Consider the following 22,051-nt stretch of genomic DNA (forward strand, 5'->3'; position numbering starts at 1 on the left):
AGCTGCCATAAGAAAAATACAAACAACTGGGTAGTGGCTGAAGAACAAAAATTTATTTCTCACAGTTCTGTAGACTCAGAAGTTCAAAACCGTATTTCCCTCCCTCCCTCCCTCCCTCCCTCCCTCCCTCCCTCCCTCCCTCCCTCCCTCCCTCACTCCCTCCTTATTTTATTTATTTATTTTTGTACTTGTAGATGAACAAAATGCCTTTATTTTATTTATTTATTTATTTCTCTCTCTCTCTCTTTTTTTTTTTTTTTTTTTTTTGCGGTGCTGGGGATTTGAACCCAGGACCATGTGCTTGCAAGGCAAGCACTCTACCATCTGAGCTATATCCCCAGCCCTATTTTATTTATTTTTATGTGGTGCTAAGGATCGAACCCTTGGCCGTGCATGTGCTAGGCCAAGTGCTCTGCCACTGAGCTACGACCCCAGCCCAAGATCACATTTCTTAATCCTTGTTTTAGTCTTTGTATTCTGTTTCACAGATTGTAATTCAGGGGTGTGTTTTTAACTATTTTTCTAAGTGTCATGACTGTTTTGCTGATCACTGATTTTCTCATCTGTAAAATGAGATTAAATAGAAAGCCTCATGTGTCCTCTTCCTCTGCCTCTTCTGCTGCTTCTTTCTTTGTAAAAGGGTAGAATTTATTCAAGTAAGAAGAAAAGAGACAGAACTTCTGCAGGGTGAGAGGGGACCTGACCTGATAGGGGTTGCCACTTAAATGTACTGGTCTTAGGGCTCATACAGCTACTGGGTGGAGACATATCTGTGCCAATTAGGTATTGGGACAGTGTGAAGGCTATTGATTTAGCCTGCAAAATTCTGATTGGTTAGCCCTCTAGTCTGTAGTCTTCATTCAAGTTTGTCTTGCCTTCCTTTTCCCATTGCCCTGGGACAGAGGAGTTGGCTGGAATATTGGGAATATTTCTACAAGTTAATCTCATGGAGTGGCCTTTACATCTCCAGAAGCCATTATGGGGTCTTCTATTTCCTTTACTGTCTCTTTCATTATATCTATCCTGTCCTATTCTTTTCCCCCTCTCTGAAGAAGGACCCCTAACTTCCCTTAAGGGAAAGGGGCAATGATTGTTCTGGCTTCTTCAAACTGAAAAGGGGAGGTGAAAGGGGACAGCAGTCAGGGTCCTAGAGAGGCCTAGGTTCCCCAGTAGACGGGGATTTCATTTTGAATTCTGTTTGCATGGCTATTTGTAGCTTGGGTGTCTTGTGCATGAGAGTAGTTCAGAGGTCCCTTGTAGCAGTTGGTGGGGGAATACACAAGGTGTTAATAAGGGCTGGACAAATGCCCAAAATGAAACCAGATTTTTAGCCTCTGCTGCTGTAGTTTTGCAGCAGACCCCAGTTGCCTGCCAATGCCTCCTTTCCAGGTTCTTATCTTGTGAATTTGAAGAATGAAATCGATGGGGGAGAGCGCGTAAGCATAAAAGGGTGTAGTATTTATTCAATGAGAAGAAGAGAGACAGAGCTCCTGCAGGGTGAGAAGAGACTTGATGCCCTTCTTTTTTTAGTGTGAGTGGGTTAGGGGTGGTACTGGGGATTGAACCCAGGGACGCTTAACCATTGAGCTGTTACATCCCCAACTCTTTTTATTTATTTATTTATTTTTAAAACAGGTTCTTACCAAATTGCTCAGGCTAGCCTTGAACTTGGGATTTTCCCAATTTGCTGGTATTAGATTTTTTTGTTGTTGTGTTAGGGTCTCATTTAGTGCTAGGCAAGTGCTCTGCAACCGAGCCACACCCCTAGCTCAGGACCACAGTTTTTAAAGTATTGTTATATATGTTAAGACTAGAATCTTAAAACGATCCAACTGCTCCTATTACATTTGTATGATTGTTGATTATTAGAATTGTGTTCATGGAATTAACTCATTCATTGAATAATGGTTTTCCCACCACCTTGTAAGTTAAGGGCAAAACCCTACTTTGTCTTGTTTACTATTTTATCAGTGTTTACCTAGCCCAGTGCCTCAAGTGTGTTTAAGTGCTCAATAAACATTTGTAGAATAAATGAATGATTAAACAAATGACAATGTTGGCATGAGCAGACGTAGCACAGTGTTGTAGAAAGAACATGCACACTCTTTGATGTTACTCATGTTAGCTCATAGGATATAGAGGTTGTAGAGAAGGTTACTTGATATATATAAAGTATAAGCCCATTGCCTTTCACTTAAAATGTTGACTTTTTATTAAATCTGCTTAGAGAACTGGACTTTTTTTAAATCAAGAGATTTATATTATGTAAGTTGGGCATATTTGCGTACACTAGGTTGAATTTTAATAACCTTTGTTATTTTTTTCTTATAGTTTATATGTGGCACCCATAAAAGATGAGGCTGAGAACACGGAAAGCTTCTCAGCAGTCAAATCAAATCCAAACACAACGCACTGCCAGAGCAAAAAGGAAATATTCAGAGGTTGATGATGGGCTGCCATCAGGAGGAGAAAAACCACCGAAGAATGAAACTGGCCTATTGTCTTCTATTAAAAAATTCATTAAAGGAAGCACACCCAAGGTAATGGTTTTGCCTCATACTTACATTTAAGAAAAGGTAATGTTCAGGTTGTTTCTTCTTAGCATGTATAGATGAGAAATTGGTACTAATTGAGTCCGTTTTAAGGGGATGTCTACATTTTGGTGTTATTTTACTTTTAGGATTATCCCATACAGAATATTTAATGGAAGTTCAAGGTGGACATTATTTATTCCATTTATCTAGTCATCCACTTTGCCTTTGACATTATGGAAAGCAAAAAGAAATTTTTCCTTATTCTTTTACTCCCTCCCTCCCTCCCTCTTTCCTTCCTTTTTCTTTACTTTTTCTCTCTCTCCTCCCTCTCTACCCCTCTCAGTTAGAGATTGAATCCGGGGGTGCTCTACCACTGAGCTACATCCCCAACCCTTATTTTTCAATGTTGAGGCAGGGTCTGGCTAAGTTGGCCAGGGTGACCTTTGAATTTATAATCTTCCTGCCTTAGCCTCCCCAGTAGCTGAGATTACAAACCTATGTCATGAGGCCTGGCTTAAATTATTTCCTTTACTTCTGTTGTCTTTCATTTCAGAGAAAAGTTAGTTTCTTGTTAATATTATTCACTAACTAGGAAGTTGATTTATCTACCTGAATTCTAACATTTGCACTATGTTGATGACAAAATAAAATTATTTTTAAAAGGAATGGTACCAACCAGAGATCATGCTCCAGATTCATACTGTGAGCCAATTCGAGTGACCTAAGCAGAGTAATTTTTCCTTCTGGGCTTCAGGAAGATAGTCAAATGGGAATAACATTAACTACTTTATTTTAGAAGTATTTTAGGTTAGTTGGGTGCAGTGGCACACACCAGTAAATTCCAGTGACTCAGGAGACTGAAGTAGGAGGATTGCAAGTCCAAGGCCAGCCTCAGCAGTTTAGTGAGACCCTATCTCAAAAAGCAAAAGAGGGGACTCAATGAGAGAGCACTGAGTTCAATCTCCGATATCACAATCAGTCAATCGATGAGTCAGTCACTATTATTTTCAGGTTAGATTTTACAAGGCAGAAAAGCAGTTTGACAGACTTTAATGTACAATAAAGGTACAGTGTTATCATTCATTATATGTAGATTACGTGCTACTTTTGTGTTCTTTCTTGGTACAGTTATTTGTATGATAAGATGTTTTATTATGAACTGGTCATGGGTGGCACACATTTGTAATCCCAGTAACTCCGGGGGCTGAGGCAGGATTGCAAGTTTGAGGCCAACTATTTATCAATGCCCTAAGCCTTAGCGAGACCCTGTCTCAAAATAAAAAATAAAATGGGTTGGGAAGGTGGCTCAGTGGTTAAGTACCCCTGGGTTCAATCCCTGACCCCCCCCCCCACCAAAAAGGTTTTATTATAATGTAAGATGCTTATTTTGAGCAGTAGAAAATGAATCACTGTGTTGACTTATTCATAGTGGTAGATTTTGTTGTAATAGAATTAATAAAGCTTAATAACTGAACCATTGGTTAAGATTTATAAATATTCTATATTCGTATAAGATTTTCATTTTTGTTGTAAAAGTTTTGTCTTTCTAAGACTATAAATTCTTTTGTTAGTTTCAAGTAATGGTGTTACTTAGCTTTAGGTGGCAATGCTGGAAACTAATTAGCTCTGTTTCAGAGCCTGTATTCTTTAAGCATTATGCATTACTGCACCTCCAGTTAAGTAACTACTAGTATTTTATTTGTTTGTTTGCTTATTTCCAGTTACCTTTAATGACCCAGGTCTGAACAAAAGCATGCATAGCTTTCCCAAACCCCTGCCATGCACACACAGCTCTCCAACCCAGGAAGGCATGAATCCACTGTGGATTTAGAGAAGCCTGTGGGAGGCTCCCAGTGTTTTCTACCCCTACCACTACCAACACCCTTGCCCCCTGTAGAAATTTATAACCTTATGGCTTAGGAAGATCTTTATACAATTATAATTTAATTGAGCACCTGCTGTGTACCTAGCTCTTGATAGGCAATTCACATTTGTTAGGAAGAAGGGACAAGTGCCACAGGGCTCTGGGTAGGAACCTCCCTTACAAATTCTGACCCCGGTTACTGTCAGGGAAGACATTGGAGAGATCATTCAGAGACCCAGGGTCTGTTTAACAAGTATGTTAGAAGAGAATGCATAATGTAGGAGAAATGAAGGTATGGTCTTAAAAACTCAGGACCTCCACTTTAGGTTGCCAGGATAAGGAGCTAAGAGACATCAAAGGCAAAGGGGTCCTTCCTTCGGTAGCCTGCATTCTTGCACAGGGTTCAGATTGCCCCTAGGTGGGTAAAAATTGATTCTTGGCAGTAGAGGAAACTTAAGATATTACAATTGTTTGTGGTGCTGTAAAGAGCCTACCATATTTAAACAACATGGTATATCCATTGCACTCAAATTTCATGAGGGAGCTGGGCGTAGTGGAGTGTTCCTATAATCCCAGCAATTCTGCAGTCTGAGGCAGGAGGATCCCAAGTTCAAGGCCAACCTGGGCAACTCAGAGAGACCCTGTCCCAAATTTAAGAAATTAAAGCTAGGGGTAGTGGTACACACCTAAAATCCCAATAACTTGGAAGACTGAGGCAGGAAGATCTTGTGTTCAAGGCCAGTCTCAGCATCTTAGTGAGACCTTTTTTCAAAATAAAAAATAAAAAGGATTGGGGGTATAGCTCAGTGGCAAAACATACCTGTGTTCAATCCCCTTGTACTAGTATTTTAAATACAGATGATATTTGATTCTACCTGTACTTTTTTTTTTTAACCATTCTGTCTGAAAATAGCTAGATATTGTATTTATGGCACAAAACCTAATTTATGAAAGGACAGTAAATGTCTAGTGTGAAAATTATTCTTGGTGAGTGTAAATAAGAGTTGGGTCTTATGCTGCCCACTTTGTCATTTATTTATATTGTTATCAGCTCAACGCTTGAATCTTGTTCTTTTCATAGGAAATTTTTCCTGCAATGTTTTGTACATATATCACCATTTACCAGCCCCTTAATCTTTTTCAGTAAATGATGGACTACTGCTCTTATTTCTACAAGTGTCCCTTTCAAACCCAAAGTGAGACAGTTTCCTATGCTGCCACTTTTGTTTTCTTGGTACCTTTCCTTTTCCTTTCTTTTTTTCTTTCTTTTTTTGTTCCTTTGTTTCTCGATACTGGGAATTGAACCCAGGGGCACATAACCACTGAGCCACATCCCTAGCCCCTTTTTATTTTATTTTTATTTTGAGACAGGGTCTTGCTAAATTTCTTAGGACCTTGCTAAGCTGCTGAGGCTAGTCTCAAACTTGAACTACTCCTATCTCAGCCTCCTGAGTTGCTGGAATTACAACTGTGGGCCATTGTTTTCTTTGCTTTTGGACTTTCACAACAATGTGAGTAGACTTAAGATTTAGATAAACTTCTTTGCTTTCTCTTTTGAGCTGTGGTCCTTTCTGAGATATTTTACTTGCTTTCATGCCTCTCATAAATCTGATGTTTAGAAACTTGCTTATCTATGTTAGTAGCCTATGTTGTTATTCTTTACTGTTATGATTTCTAGAATCACATGGCTATTGGTATACTTGTTCTTTTCCTGTTTTTATATTATCAACCAGTTTATATCTGTACTCTAGTCCTAACTTGGCCATAAATTAGCTATGAGAGTATTCAGGTAATCTGAACATGAGGTGTTATTTTTTTTTAATTTAATTTAATTTTTTTTTTTTTTTTTTTTTTTTTTTTTTTTGCGGTACTGGGGATCGAACTCAGGGCCTTGTGCTTGCAAGGCAAGCACTCTACCAGCTGAGCTATCTCCCCAGCCTGAGGTGTTGTTTATTTATGAATATGAGGAGAATATATTAGTTTGCATCACTGCAATAACAAAATATCACACACTATATGTAACTTAAAGAACAGAAGTGTAAGACAGGGCATGGTGGTGCATCCTGTAATACCAGCATCTTTGGAGGCTAAGGCAGGAGGATCACAAGTTCAAAGCTAGCCTTAGTAATTTAGTGGGCCCCCACCCCAAAATAAAAAAGAAAAAGGGCTGGGGATATGACTTAGTTGTTAAGCACCCCTGGTTTCAGTCCCTGGTGCCAAAAAAAAAAAAAAAAGCATTTGCTTTTCTGGCACAAAGAAGTCCAAGATCAAGGTGTTGGCAAGTTTGGTTTTTTTCTTTCCCTGGGATCTCTTTCCTTGACTGGCAGATAGCCATTTTTTCTGTGTCTTCACATAGTCACCCATTGTCTGTGTCCTAATCTTCTTTTCTTAATAAGGACACCAGTCACATTGCTTTAGGGACCAACCTAACAAACCCCTTTTAACTTAATTACCTTTTTAAAGTCTCTGTCTTCAAATATAATCACATTCTAAGACAGTCAGGCTTATTTAAGGCCTCATCATATCAATATAACAGAATTGGAATACAATCTGGTCTTTAAGAGCCTGAAGGAAATCTTTGGTCTCTATCAAAGATTTTGATTCAAAGACTTAACTGCTTATCTGACTTCAGAATTTGTCAGCAACAAAGCTCAGGAATTATTTACAATATAGCCTTTCTGGTTTTAGCACAGTGAGATACCTGCTCCCTCATCTCCTCAGTACTGAGGTTGAATTCAGGATCTTGCACATACTAGGCAAGTACTGTACCACTGAGCTACCTTCTCAGCTCATTTTATTTTGAGACAAGGTATCTGTAAATTGCTCAGACAGGCCACAAATAGACCTTTCTCTTGCCTCAGACTCTCCAGTAGCTGAGATTAGAGGTGCATACCACCAAGCCTAGCAGCACAAAGATATTTCTAATATATATTTGAAATTAAAGACTCACAACTAAAATAGTTGTTTTCTATCAATATTCTCTATATTCTACCAATATTTATTTCTTAACAGGTGGTTTCTAGAGTTCTTCATATCAAAACCACTTTTTGTTCTATTTTTCCTCTATTCTAAGTCTTACCAAAATACTGCTAAGCTCTCACAGTTAAGGATCATTAATTTCTATATGGGTGTAATTCTAATGAAATAGTGACATATTCTTACCACTTACATTAAATTTATATTTTTAGATCTTTTTAACTAATGATGTACAGAAAGTAATGCAACTTATACTTCATTTTACATATGAAACACTTCTATTTTTTTTTTTTTTATTTTCAAAGTAATCATAAGCTTAGTGTGGTGGCTATACCTGTAATCCCAGCTATTGGGGAGGCTGAGGCAAGAGAATCACAAGTTGAATTCAGTGAGACTGAGTCTTCAAATAAAAATTAAAAAAGGTTTGGGGCAAGTGTGGAAGCCCAGGTCTACAATCCCAGTGACTTGGGAGCCTAAGGCAGGAGGATCAAAAGTTTGAGACCCACCTGGGCAATTTAATGAGACTCTGTGTCAAAATTAAACAAACAAAATACCACACAAAACAAAATGCTCTGGTAGAATGCTTGCCTAGCATATGTTTAAGGCCCTGGGTTCTATTTCCAGGATGGGATATGGGGAGGTAAGGGATGTGGTGTCATCATAATACTTTAAATTGGAAATTGGTTTCATGATCCACTAATAGATTGTGTTCCTCATTTTGAGAAACATGATTAGGTGAAAACTTTCGTTCTACTCTTTAACCTGTATGTTGCCAAACATGATAGTTTCATTTTTTTTTTCTCAGTACCAAAGATAAATTCCACTTGTTCTTTTAAGCAATTCTCTCTTTTTAAAAACTGATGAATTTTTTCCCCTTTATCAGAGATTGATAAGTGCCAGGGGCACTTAACTACTGAGCCACATCCCCAGCCCCCTTTAAAAAAAAAAAAATTATTTAGAGAAAGAATCTCACTGAGTTGCTAAGTGCCTCACTAAGTTGCCGAGGCTGGCTTTGAACTTGCTATCTCCTGCCTTAGCCTCCTGAGCTGCTGGGATTACAGGCATGCGATACTGTACCCAGCAATAGATGGATTTTTTTAAATAACTGAATTAGTGAAGTAATTAACTACTATGGAATGAAGAAAAGTAAGCTCAGACTGACTAATTTATTAATGGAAGAAACATTTTTATTTTAGAATTCATTCTTATTATTCTCCCCCATACACAAACACCCCTGAATTGTATGCATCTAGCACCTTGTTTTTGGTTTCTACTACATTAAAAAGAATTAAGGTTTTAGAGACTGGGGTTGTCCCTCAGTAGTAGATGCTTTGCCTGGCATGTGTGAGGCACTGGGTATGATTCTCAGCACTGCATATAAATAAAGGAATGAAATAAAGGTCCATCAGCAACTAAAAAAAAAAAAAAAAAAATACTTAAAGAACTAAGGTTTCAGCCTTTTTTAAAAAATATTTTTTTTAGTTGTAGATGAACACAATACCTTTATTTACCGTTATTTATTTCTTATTTTTATGTAGCGCTGAAGATCAAACCCAGTGCCTCACAAGTGCTAGACAAGCACTACCACTGAGCTATAGGTTTCAGGCTTCTTGAAGAAAGGTCTCATTCTAGGACTTGGGTAGTATCCCAATGAAATAACCCACAGGACTGTTATACATCATAGATAAGTAAGTTAATAAATGGAGAAGGAAATGTAGATTTATAATTAGTGAAACAATATTTATTGAAGAGACTTGCCTTTCCACATTAGATCGATACCTTTTTAATTTTTTTTTTTTTTTAGTTGTCAATGGACCTTTATTTTATTTATTTATGTGCCATGTTAAGAATCGAACCCAGTGTCTCACCCATGCTAGGCAAGCACTCTACCACTGACCCACAACTCCAGCCCAGATTGATACCTTTCTTGAAAGTTAAAAGCTATATATGTAGATCTCTTTCTGAAATGTATTCTTAACTATATCCATCTTTATACCTATATTACTGTTTTGTTTTGTTTTTTTTTTTCTTTTTCTGGTACCCAGTGGCTTCAGTCCCTACTTTGCTACACTACCTATCAATTTACCACTGAGCTACATCCCAAGCCCTTTTCATTTTTAAATTTTGAATGGAGTCTAAGTTGCCATGACAGGTTGTACATTTGTGATTGTCCTGTCTTAGTCCCCTGTGTAGCTGGCAATACAGGCATACACCACCATACCCAGTTTACACTTGTTTTTTTTTGTACCAAGGATTGAACCCAGTGGTGCTTAACCACAGAGCCACATCTCCAGCCCTTTTCATTTTTCTTACTTTGAGATACAGTCTTCCTAAGTTGCTAAGGGTCTTTCTAAGTTGCTGAGGCTAGCTTTGAACTTGTGATCCTCCTGCCACAGCCTCCTGAGTTGCTGGGACTATAGATATGTGCCTCCATGCCCAGCTGTGAGGAGTTTTTATCATATTTTGTCATAGCCTTTTAAGACTTTTCCTCCTTCATTTTTTTAATTTTGAGTAGTACATTAAGTTTTTTTTGAACAGAAATCATAGCTTGTATTGTTGGTATTGATTCAGTGGGATTCCTCGCTCCCCTGGATTTTTATGTCTGTGTTCAAGGGGATTTTGATCTGTAATCATCTTGATTTGTAATATTTTTAGTTTGCGGGATCAGGATTATGTTGCTTATAAAAAAGTTGAACACTGTTTGAGGTAGGGTCTCACTGTGTTGCCCAGGCTAGCCTCAAACACCTGAACTTCACCCCACTCCCAAGTAGTCTTCAGTGTCACCATGCCAGCTCACGACCTGTTTTTGCATGTTAATAATAATGCCTTTATGTTTACAAATCATTTTTGCCTAAGAAAAAATCCTTGGCTCACATTTTATTCTCTTATTTTAAATTCCATTCCATTTTCTTCTGATGTGAAAAGCATTTTTTTCATTTTTGATAATTGAATTTTTCCCCTTTATAAGTGTTGAATTTATGTTTTTCTTTAAATTCTGTTAATTCTAGATTTTTTTTGTAAATAGTGTGTTCTTTCAATGTGTATTTTTAAATCTTTTTATTTGTGGTTTTGGTCAAAGAATGCAAACACATTCAGTAGTAAAAAAATAGACAAAGAACAGAAATCTCTGAAGGTGTGCAAATGGCTAACTAGTGTATGTAAAGATGTATGATGTCATATTATTTGGGAAACGTATATCGAAACTACAGTGAAGCCAGATTGGGGAAACTTAGTGAAGCCATCTCAAAACACACAAATGGCTGAGGGTAGAGCTTAGTGGCATAGTACTCCTGGTTTCAGTCCCCAGTATCTCACACACACACACACACACACACACACACACACAGCCCCAAACCAAAAACCCTACAAGGAGACACATCTTCATATACACCAGATGGCTTATAAACAGTCTTTTAGTTAGCTAGAAGGAATAGTAATTTCAAGACCTCTCTTGTCTAGCATAATGATCATAGTTAGTAACAATGTAAATAAGCACCCCCCCCCCCCCCCCCCCCCAGTACTGGGCATAGGCACTTCATCCCTGAGCTACATTCCCAGCCCTTATTATTTATTTTGAGATGGTCTCACTAAGTTGTTGAAGCTGGTCTCAAATTTGGGATCTTCCTGCCTCAGCTCTCAAGTTGCTTGGATTATAGACTTGTTCCACTGTGCCTGGCATTGTATTGTATTCTTGAAAATTGCAGTGTAGATTTTAAGTGTTCTCACCACCACAGGGGAAAAAAGAAAAAGGTATGTGAGGTACAGCATAAGTAAGTTAATTTGATTTAATCATTTCACAGTGTATACATATTTCAAACATGTTGTGCATGTTACTTTTTTGTCAAAAACTTAAGTGAAAAATTTTGAATTACAAAATCTTTTTTGTTTGAATAAAAAATCTTTTTATTTCCCTGCTTTTGCTTTGGTTCCCTGCTTTAGGAACTGCTATTTTCTGTCTGTTGTATATTTTTTGTATTTTCTCCCACTTTACCTTCTGTTTTTTTCTTCAAGGAGTAATATTTATTCACTCTTGTGCCCCTTCTAGTTTATTCTTTATATCCACAGTGGTTTTTGTCTTACTTCTAATTTTGTTTTGGTTGGTGCTGCTGCTTTGGTTCTGTTTTCCTGATTATGTTTCAAATTATTTACTTAATGTCTTTTCTGTTGCTTTGAAAAAGGTTATATTTTAGTTTTTAATTTTTATTTTTAGTACTGGGGATTGAATCCAGGGGCCTTCAGACAAGGTCTTGCTAAGTTGCTGAGTCTGACCTCAAAATTGTAATCTTCCTGACTCAGTCTCCCAAATCGCTGGAATTAGAGGCATGTTCCTTTGTGCCTGACTTGAAATGGGTTATAATTTTTTGTTGTTTTTTGGTACTGGGTATTGAACACAGGAGTACTTTACCACTGAGTGACACATTTTTTATTGTTTTGAAACAGTTGTCTCAGTAAGTTGTTAAACTGGTCTTAAACTTAGAATACTCCTGTCACAGTTTCCCTAGTCTTTGGGATTACAGGCATACACCACTGCATCTGGCTAGGTTATAATTTTGATATACTGTGTATGTTTTTCTGACATGCTTTCTTTATGTGTAGAGGTACTTCTCTGCTCCATGTGTGTTTCATTATAATAGTTTGAACAAATGAAACACACAGTCATATACACACAGTTTTGTGTGGGATTTGACATGCTTTTTTGTTATTTATTTAATTTTGTCTTATTTTTTTTTGAGGTACTGGTGATTGAACCAAGGTACATTTACCAATGAGATACATTCTCCAATCCCTTATTTTTTTCATTTTTGAGACAGGGACTGGTTAACTTGTCTAGGCAGGCCTCAAACTTGTGATCCTTCTGTTTCAGCCTGTGGAGTAGTTGTAATGTTGCATCAGGATTTGTTGTTCATTTTTATGCAAAATTAGTTTTCCTGAGTTTTTAAAAGGTCATATAGTTTGGATATCTTTTTGAACTAGTTTTGTTGTTTTTAATGTAGTGTTAAAAAGAAACACTTATGATTATTTTTGAGTTTTTCTGTCACTTTGTTCCTACGCTTATCTCTGTTGTACCTGCCCTACTCAAATTTTTATTCCACTTCTTGTACTTTCCCCTCAGTGTGGAGTTCTGTTCTAGAAGGAAGCCATAGTCAGTCATTGTCAAGAGTTCACAGGAGCAAAACTTTCTGTCATTTCGTTTCTAATAATGGAACTCCTTTGCTATTGAATTGGGCAGCAGTTCCTTTTCCCTGGTTTCATTTGTTATTTTTAAATTGGCTAGCCATGCTTTCCAATGAATATTCATCTACCATGAGGCTTCTCCTCATGAAGAGGCTTCTCCTCTTCTGAGATGTGCACCCACCTTATTTCATTCCTCTGCTTTCTCCTGCATTGGTATTTATAAGCATTCAGGTATCGTTGCTGTTGGTTTGTCCTCACCTGCTAATGTCAGTTCCTTCCTCAGACTTAGAATTGAACCCAGGGCCTCATGCATGTTAGCAAGCACTCTACCACTAAGTTATATCCCCAGGCCTTTTTAAAAATTTTGAAACAGGATCTCACTAAGTTGGGCCCAGCCTTGGGAGTCACTGGGATTATAGGAATGTGCCACCATGGGAAACCAGGATTTTCCTTTTTAACAGTTTGTCTTAGAAACAAGTTTGAAGAATGTGAAATTCTTAAATTTAGCTTTAAAATCTACAGAGTAATATAGAAATCTCCTCTTGGGAATATGTCCCCTAATTATATACAGGCACTTGTTGAGTTTTTAGAAGGTTGTGTAGTTGTAAAAATTGTATTGTGAACCAGGTTTTCATGTGAACATCAAGAGTACACTTATACAACTCTACATAAACACTTGTCACTTGACATGTCTTCTTGATGTAGTCAAGAGATATGGTAAGGAACTGGGAGGGTGTAGATCAGTGATTAGAATGCTTGCCTATTACCCAGCACTGCAAAAAAAAAAAAAAAAGAGAGAGAGAGAGAGAGAGAGAGAGATACATGAGCCAGCTGCTGGTGCAGTAGGGCATATTATTTTATAGTAATCTTTGTGTGTGTGTGTGTGTGTGTGTGTGTGTGCGCGCGCGTGGGTTTCAGGGAATTGAGCCCAGGGCCTTGTGCTTGCAAGGCAAGCACCCTACCAACTGAGCTACATCCCCAGCCCACAGTAATCCTTTTTATAAGTAGAAGGAGTATACTCTAAAATGATATAAAATATAGCATAATAAATAAGGAAACCAACAGTTATTTATTGTCCTTAACAAGTATTACACACTTACATACAATTGTATGTCCTGTACTATTATGAGTGGCAGTTCTGTGGTTTCATATAATGGCGTCAGCATAAATGTGTGAGTAAAGGGTTGGACTACTACATCAATAGGCAATAGGAAATTTTCATCCGTTATAATCTTCTGGAACCACTGTCATATATGCAGTTTATCACTGACTCAAATGCAATCTATGACTAGTTGAATGTTTTTAAAAAGGCTAGATTTGGCTGAGAAATGATCTTTCAGAATTGTATAATCAGACATTGTTATGAAGAGTAGGACTATCAGACTATAGAACTTTAGTCTTAACTTTCTGCTTCTTTTTAGACGTGTAAGCTGAAGTATTCAAATGTGTTCTCAGTTGATTTCAGTGGAGTCTCTTCTTCTATAATATGTGGAACCTCCACAACATCAGTTAGCTTATACAGTATTATTAAATAGAACTCTGTCAAGACTATGTTGGTTTACACACACAATTCTCCTTTAAACTAGACAAAGGGTTCTAAATAATGATAATTTTATAATTCATCAGGAAATAAGAAACTTTCAGTTCAGCTACTGCATAAGCAAATACCCTTTTACCATTTTTTTTTTTTTTGCTTTGCTTTATTAAAATTAAAACAATAACCTACAATTGGGTGCTCCCTCCCCAGAAGTGTACAAGAACTCTTCCAAAATGGCAATTTGTATTTCCCTTTGTGCCCATCCTAATAGTAGCCCATTTGACTTAAAGCTTTACTTTTCAGGTCCCATAAGCTTTTGTTTCCACTTCATAATTTTTTAATTTATACCCTGAGGTTACATTCCAACTACTCTTAGCTACCTGAAGAGGTGCACAGTGTCCAGGTTATCTCTAGAGGTCCCAATCATTGTTTTTGTTAGTATTGTGGTTACAAATGTACAGGAGCATTAAGTCTGCCCCAAAATACTCTATCCCCTGCAGGACCCATTTTTTCCACAAGTCTTGTTATTTTTAGCGTTGTAGAATGCAGGATTTTCAAGAGTATGTGTAACACTCGTGTTATAGCAGCTGTAGTGAGAAACTACTTCATGGGGAAGTTAGAACTGAGTGTAATTTAAACTTTAGTACATTATTTCTGTTCTTAAAGGACTTTATAAAGAGAACCCTTATATTTTTTGGTAATGGAAATCCCATGTTTGAGATATAAGATTTCTTGTTCATAAATTTTAAATACAGTGAAAGAACAAATTGTAAAAAACAGAAAATTTTGTTGTGGATAACTAAGACTACCTTTTTTTGGGGGGGAGAGGAGTAATGCCATATTATTTTGATTGAGTGACCCAAAATTAAGATAAATTGCTGAGTAAAAGAACAATTCTAGGGGTGGGAGGGGTGGGGGGAAGGGAAAAAATAACAGAATGAATCAAACAACATTACTCTATGTAAATTTATGATTACACAAATGGTATGCCTTTGTGCCATGTACAAACAGAGAAACAACATGTATCCCATTTGTTTACAATAAAAAAATAAATTAATTAAAAAAAAAAAAAAAAAAGAACAATTCTATATTGAATGATATTTGCCATAATATCTTTTTTCAATTTTGATCCCAAAAGGAAATTGTAATTTTTGCAATTAACAATACCAAGCTTATTTCAAAAATAATTCAACAATATTCAGCCTTTAGAAAAAGCATAATAGGCTGGGCTTGGTGGCACACATCTGTGATCCTAGTGACTTGGGAGCCAGAGGCAAGAGAATGACAAGTTGAAGGCCAGCCTCAGCAATTTATTGAGACCTTATCTTAGGATATATCTCAGTAACAGAGGGTCTCTGGGATCAATCTCCAGTACTGCAAAAAGAAAAGAAAATGCGTAGTAGTGTATTTTATTAGTTGCTGTGGTATAAAACAAGTAGAGAAGTTCCTCCAGTTAAGAATGTTGATATGTACAAATTATATAGAGTGTGTAAATTTGAAATAATCCTCATCAAATGACTTTAGGTAGTTAACTAAGTCAACATATTACAATAAAATGGGCAATATTACAATAAAATGATTTGTTTAGTAGATTACTAGAAAAATTCACAACAGAAAAAGATGTATAAATGGAGAAAAATAGGAATGGGGTGTGATTTAGCTGTAGATGCTTGTTTAGCAAGTGTGCAACCCTGGGTTTGATCCCTAGTATGGCAAAACTAATAAATGGAGAAAAATAAACCAGGCTAATGCTCAGAAGTATATTATTTGAGTCCATCATACTGCAAGGATAGTATAAATTGGTCACGTGGGCTTGCCCTAAATAAAGCAACTGACATAGAGTTTGCTAAGAAGTAGACTCCTTGGTGTTAATTTGTCCATTTAAATAATTGAGGTTAGCTGTGGGAATGTGACAGTGACAAGCCCTGTGCTTTGGTGTTACTGAGTGCCAGCAAGTTCAGTGAGGCTCCCTCTCCTATCCTCCTATCCTTTGTGAGTGCTTAAGGAAATGATCCATGTTCTTTTAAACAGTTCTAAAAATAAGGGGAAATTGGCTGAAAATTCAGAGCACATTGTACCAACAGTTCAGTATTTCCTTAGCATGGAAAATTTAGGGGAAACCTAAGAATAAGAAAGATTTTTATGTTTGTATACTCTGACTGCATTAATATTCTTAAAACACACAAACTTTTCCTGTTTTTTAATATTCTGCTATTAATTGCATTTTGTTCTCCAGGATAAAGTATATTAAACCATATTTTATCATTTTATAAATATAACCTATGAGACAGAATAATTGTGCTCAGTGCATATTTTTTCCTCTTATGTCTTAAGGAAGAGAGAGAAAATCCTTCGAAGAGGAGTAGAATTGAACGTGATATAGATAATAATTTGATCACATCATCACCAAGAACAGGAGAAAAGCCTAACAAACAGATATCTCGAGTAAGACGGAAAAGTCAAGTAAATGGAGGTTTGTTAATATTTAGATACTGTTTAATTTAGGCATAAGCAGAGATCTTATTTGACATGTTGTCTTTTTAAAAATCTACTTCGAGTAAATTTTTCCTTATTTTTGTAATCTTTTGTATTAAATGTTAACATGAAGTGAAATGAAAATGTATCTTCCCAAAATATTTTACTTTGATGAATTAAATAACGGCAGGGTAATCAGCTTTATACTATTTAGCATAACAAATGTATATGGATTGGAATTGGGAATGTATCTTAGTGCTGGAGTGCTTGCCTACCATGTGAGAGGCCCTGGGTTCAAGTCCCTGCATTGAAAAAAAAAAAAAAAAGTGTGTAAGAATCAACTTTTTTTTTTTATTTCTAATAAGCTAATTTCTTAAAGCAGTAATAATTGTGACTTAATTAAACTGAAATGTATATAAAACATTTGTTTCTGGATCATGCTGCTTACAAGCTCAGAGGATACTTAGATCATTCAGACCAGTATTTCTCAACTAAGGTTGGTTTTGCTCCTATGGGGCATTTGTCACCATCTGGAGTCCTTTATAATTGTCACAAAATGTGGAGGGGTTGCAACCATCATTAGCAGGTAGATGTCAGATATGTTACTAAACATTCTACAGTGTAGTAAAGCCCTTCACAATAAAGAATTATCAGGCCCAAATGTCAGTAATACAGCTGTTGATAAATCCTGTCAGTACTTTATTGTATAACTGAGAAGTTCTTCACAGTCAAAAAGGAAGAGAAAAATAATAAGGACAAGCAGAGAAAGCTATCAAGAACGGTATTTTAGAGCAAGAGTTACTCTTTAAAGCTTTCTTGTTCCCTAGTACTGGGAACTGAATCTAGGGGTGCCTTACCACTGAGCTACATCCCCAGTCCTTTGCATTTTTTATTTCGAAATAGAGTCCCTCTAAATTGCTGAGGCTGTCCTTGAATGTATGATCCTCCTGCCTCAGAACTTCCTCGCTGCCAGTACCTGGGTTACAGGCACCCATCACCACATCATGCTAACTAAAACTATCTTACAAGAGCAATAACAATTCTTTCCTCATTCCTTCAGTGTAGTAATGTGCCTTTATTGTTTAAAGTTGACCAATATGGAGAAAAGGACACTTCAGAGGGAAGAAAAGAGAGGAATAAACAAGTTAAGCTGGGTGTGGTGGTGTACACATGTAATCCCAGTGACTTGGGAGACAGAAGCAGGAGGGCCACAAATTCAAGACCAACCTGAGCAACAGAGCAAGACCTCCATTTTTAATAGAAAAAAATTAGAAAGGAGTAGTGATGTAACTCAGTATTAGAGCGCCACTGGGTTCAATCCTTAGTACTAATGAATGAATGAACGGGAGTGTAGCTCAGTATTAGATTACCCCTGGATTAAATCCCCAGTACCACCTAAATGAATATGTACATACATACATAAAATTTTTTAAAAAAATAATGAATGAAATACGCCAGGCACAGTGGCAGGTGCCTATAATCCCCACAGCTTGGGAGGCTGATGTAGGAGGATCATGAGTTCAAAGTCAACCTCAGCACGAGCAAGGCGCTAAGCAACTCAGTGAGACCCTGTCTCTAAATTAAAAAAATACAAAATAGGGCTAGGAATGTGACTCAGTGGTCGAGTGCCCCTGAGTTCAATCTCTGGTACCCCTGCCTCCCAAATAATAATGATGAATTGAAGGGAGAAACAAGGTTTTTTGTTTTGTTTTTAAAGCTGTATCAAAAAGGGAAGAAATGTGGTAAATCAAAGCTAAAACATTTCATTTTAATTTTGCTTTATATTTAAAAAAAAAAAAAACAGTGAAAATTTTTACTTATCAGAAACTTGAAAACAATTTATTATTCTTCCTAACCACCCTGAAATGTCTCAGTATTCACGTTTTGTTTTTCTTTTTCCTATTGGGAATTGAACCCCAAGGCCTTGTACTTGCTAGGCTAGTGCTTTACTACCACTGAACTACCTCTCCAGCCCTAATAAGTAACTTTTGACACCTACTGTATTTGGTCTTCTGCTTCAGTAGGGTTATGTTGCTTCTACTCTTCTTAAATGCCTTTCATTAGAAAGATATGAAGTAAGAGTTTATGAAGTAGGCAGCATTCCCAAATGTAAACAAAAACAGAATCTTGTCTTTGTACTTTTGATACTGGTAACTTGTTTACTTTCTTACAAAGAATTTCCTTCATTTTCTGTTACACTATATTGATTTGAAGCCTTTTGATCAGTATAATTTTGCATTTAAATTTACTTTGAAAAAATTCAGTAAATGTTAACAGTTATAATGTATTATATGTTGTGATTATTTGATTTGTGAATGATTTATCTCAGTATTTCTTTAGGAAGCACTCCTGAACATTAACATTAATTTGTTTTCACAAGTATTTTGAGGGGAAAAAAGTTATCTTTAAAATGATTTATTTATAACTTCCAAATAACTTTATAACTTTTTTTCCTATTTCTTTCTTAGAAGCTGGTAGTTATGAAATGACAAATCAACATGTAAAACAAAATGGGAAATTAGAAGAGAATCCTTCCTCTGGCAGTCCTCCAAGGACTACATTGTTGGGGACCATATTTTCTCCTGTCTTCAACTTTTTTTCACCAGCAAATAAAAATGGTATGTATAAACCATTTTCATATGGTTAAGTATTAATGTTAATTTGAGTTTAAAAATTCATAGTTTTTAAAAAGATGTTTCTAATTTTGCTGTCATATTTGTCAGCATCTTATATTTGTTTTATGAACTTATTAAAAATATACAGTTCCTTGAAAACATCTGTAATTTACTGAAATAAGCAGTATGTTTGATTCTGTGCTTTCATTATCTGAAAATCTGGATGATAAGATTTTGGGCTAGGGGGAAAACTTTTATTTTTACTATTGTTGAAATGACTTCTAAATTCTTAAAGAATGTGGAGGAGAGAATCCAGAAACATTTTCAGTATTCTATGACATTAATTACATATTTATTAAATACCTTTAAATTGAAACTATATAATTTTTTATAATGCAGTTTATTTTAATTATCTTTTTTTTCCTTCTAGGGATTTTCAACCTAGGTAAATAGTAATTTGTTTTATTTGAATTAGGGTAGTAAGTAGTAAAACTAATTCAAATGAATTAAAGGTTTTATTTTATGATGTCTTTGCAAAAGAATCAAATTTGCTTCTTTCCCCTTTTGGGGATGGGGATACTGGAGATTTAACCCAGGGTCTCATTCCTCATTTATTTTATTTGAGACAGTCTCTCTAAATTACCCAGGCTGGCCTCAAATTTGAGATTCTCAGGCCACAGCCTGCTGAGTAGCTGGGATTACACACTTGAACCACCCTACTTAGCCCCTTCATTTTTTTTTTTTTTTTTTTTAACAGCTTGTCTAGTACACTGTGTTTTCATTCATGATAGTTTAGTCTCTAGGTTAGTTGAGGGCAAGAGATAATGTCTTTATTTTTGCCTCTACCATAGTGTTTGATAGGTTTGATACAGTATTATGCAAATGGAAGATGTATGTTGCCTAATTACTTAAATTCTAGTCTTAATTATTTTGCTGGGTAATTGTTTGTGTGTGTGTGTGTTTTATTTTCCTGGTGGTTCTGGTGATTTAACCCAAAGTCTCACACATGCTAGGCAATTGCTTTACCTTTGAGTTACAACCCAGCCCTTTTAATTTTGTTTGAGGCAGAATCTCACACTATATCACCCCTGTTGACCTTATGTCTTGTCCTCAGTGTCCTTAATAGCTGAAAGAAATAGAGTGGGATCCGTTCATAGTGGAAGAAAAATTGGATGATTTTGTTATTGAGATGGAACTTTGTTGGGCAATTTTTTTGTGTCTTAATAAAAAAGTTCTATGGTTAGAGGAACATTTAGCTTATTCTTGGATAAGTACCAGGGGTTGAGAAATTACAGTTCCCTATAATGGCTAAGATGCTTAGTATTTGAATTAGAAGAATTTGGAGCTGTTTGGGAATAATGAACATATATTAAATGCCTGTCATAGTTATGTTCTTAAGAAATGACATATGCTTTAATGAGAAGTTTTAAATTGTGGCTGTTACTCAGGTATAAATAGGTGTTTCTAAACTATTTGAAACTTTAAAAAATGTGTTCATTGGGTGTGGTGCACATGTCTATAATCTCAATGACTTTGGAGGCTGAGGCAAGAGGATCACAAGTTACAGTCCAGCCTAAGCAACTTATCAATGCACTGTCTCAAAGTTAAAAGGGCTGGGGATGTGGCTTAGTGGTTAAGCACACTTGGGTTCAATTCCCACCACCCTCTCCCACCAATTTTTTTTCTTTTTAATTTTTTTAAATTAGGGCATTATAATTATATATACTGTTTGGGTTCATTTTGACAAAATCACATATGCAAGGAATTTTATTTCAATCACCTTTCCCCAACTTCCTTCTCTCCTCCCTGTTCTTCCTCCTCTCCTCCCTGTTCTTCCTCCTCTATTCTACTGATCTTCCTTTTGTTCCATTATTTATTTGTTTTTGATTGGTACTTTATACATGTACATAAAGGTGAGATTCCCTTTAGCACATTTATATGTGCTGAATTTGTTAAAATCATTCCTTATTTCTTTCCTTTTCCTTTCCCTCCTCCCGCCTTCTCATTCTTCTACTACTTCACTGAGCTTTCCTGTATATTTATTATATCCAACACCCCCTCACCCTCCAACTGCCTTCTTTCCCTTATTTTGCTCTAGCTTCCATATATGAGAGAAAACATCCAACCCTTTATTTTCTGGGTTATTTCACTTGGCATGATTTTCTCCATTTTCATCCATTTACCAGCAAATGCCATTATTTCATTCTTCTTTATGACTGAGTAAAACTCCATTGTTGTATAGACCACATATTCTTGATCCATTCATCTATTGACAAGCATCTGAGTTGATTCCATAATTTGGCTATTTTGAATTGTGCTGTTATAAACATTGAAGTAACTATTGCTAAAGTATGCTGGTTTTAGTTCTTTTGGATAAATAGCAGGGAATGGGATAGCTGGGTTATATGGTAGTTCATAAACATTCTTGAGCCTCATTTTTTGAAAAGTCTATAGAAGACTCACTGAAGGCTGTATCTTCAGCTTTGTTCCTGTATAAAGTATTAGTTCAGACAAATAAAATTTAATGATAATTGTGTTTAGTTTTTCTAAATATTTGAGTTCTTCTATGATGAAAGTCCACTGAATCTTGATTGCAGGAACATCAGGATCAGATTCCCCAGGACAGGCTGTGGAAGCTGAAGAGATAGTAAAGCAACTTGATATGGAACAGGTGGATGAGATCACTACCAGTACTACTACATCAACTAATGGAGCAGCTTATTCAAATCAAGCAGTACAAGTGAGGCCATCGATAAATAATGGTTTAGAAGAAGCAGAAGAAACAGTTAATCGTGATATCCCACCCCTTACAGGTGAAGAGAATTCCTTTTTTTAATGTGTCTTCATGAATAGTTTTTAGAAATATAGTATTTAA

General features: G+C 36.2%; 1 protein-coding gene and 1 long non-coding RNA gene across 4 annotated transcripts in view; one reads left to right on the plus strand and one right to left on the minus strand.

The window, feature by feature from the left end:
- The first annotated feature begins 1,774 nt into the window (after positions 1 to 1,774).
- The window catches only part of CTDSPL2 (CTD small phosphatase like 2), a 50,319-nt gene continuing 30,042 nt past the window's right edge, over positions 1,775 to 22,051 (plus strand). The window contains 4 exon segments of the mRNA XM_079127815.1: positions 1,775 to 2,540; positions 16,421 to 16,559; positions 19,030 to 19,179; positions 21,774 to 21,989. Coding sequence (XP_078983941.1) covers positions 2,355 to 2,540; positions 16,421 to 16,559; positions 19,030 to 19,179; positions 21,774 to 21,989 — 691 coding nt within the window. The 5' untranslated portion in view covers positions 1,775 to 2,354.
- The window catches only part of LOC306654354, a 44,786-nt gene continuing 41,921 nt past the window's right edge, over positions 19,187 to 22,051 (minus strand). For all 3 annotated transcript variants that reach the window (XR_013761939.1, XR_013761940.1, XR_013761941.1), the window contains one exon: positions 19,187 to 21,812. This is a non-coding gene — a long non-coding RNA (uncharacterized lncRNA). The remainder of the gene's footprint in view (positions 21,813 to 22,051) is intronic.

This window comes from Sciurus vulgaris (genome assembly GCF_902686455.1).
Source record: "Sciurus vulgaris genome assembly, chromosome: 2".
Taxonomy (NCBI): domain Eukaryota; kingdom Metazoa; phylum Chordata; class Mammalia; order Rodentia; family Sciuridae; genus Sciurus; species Sciurus vulgaris.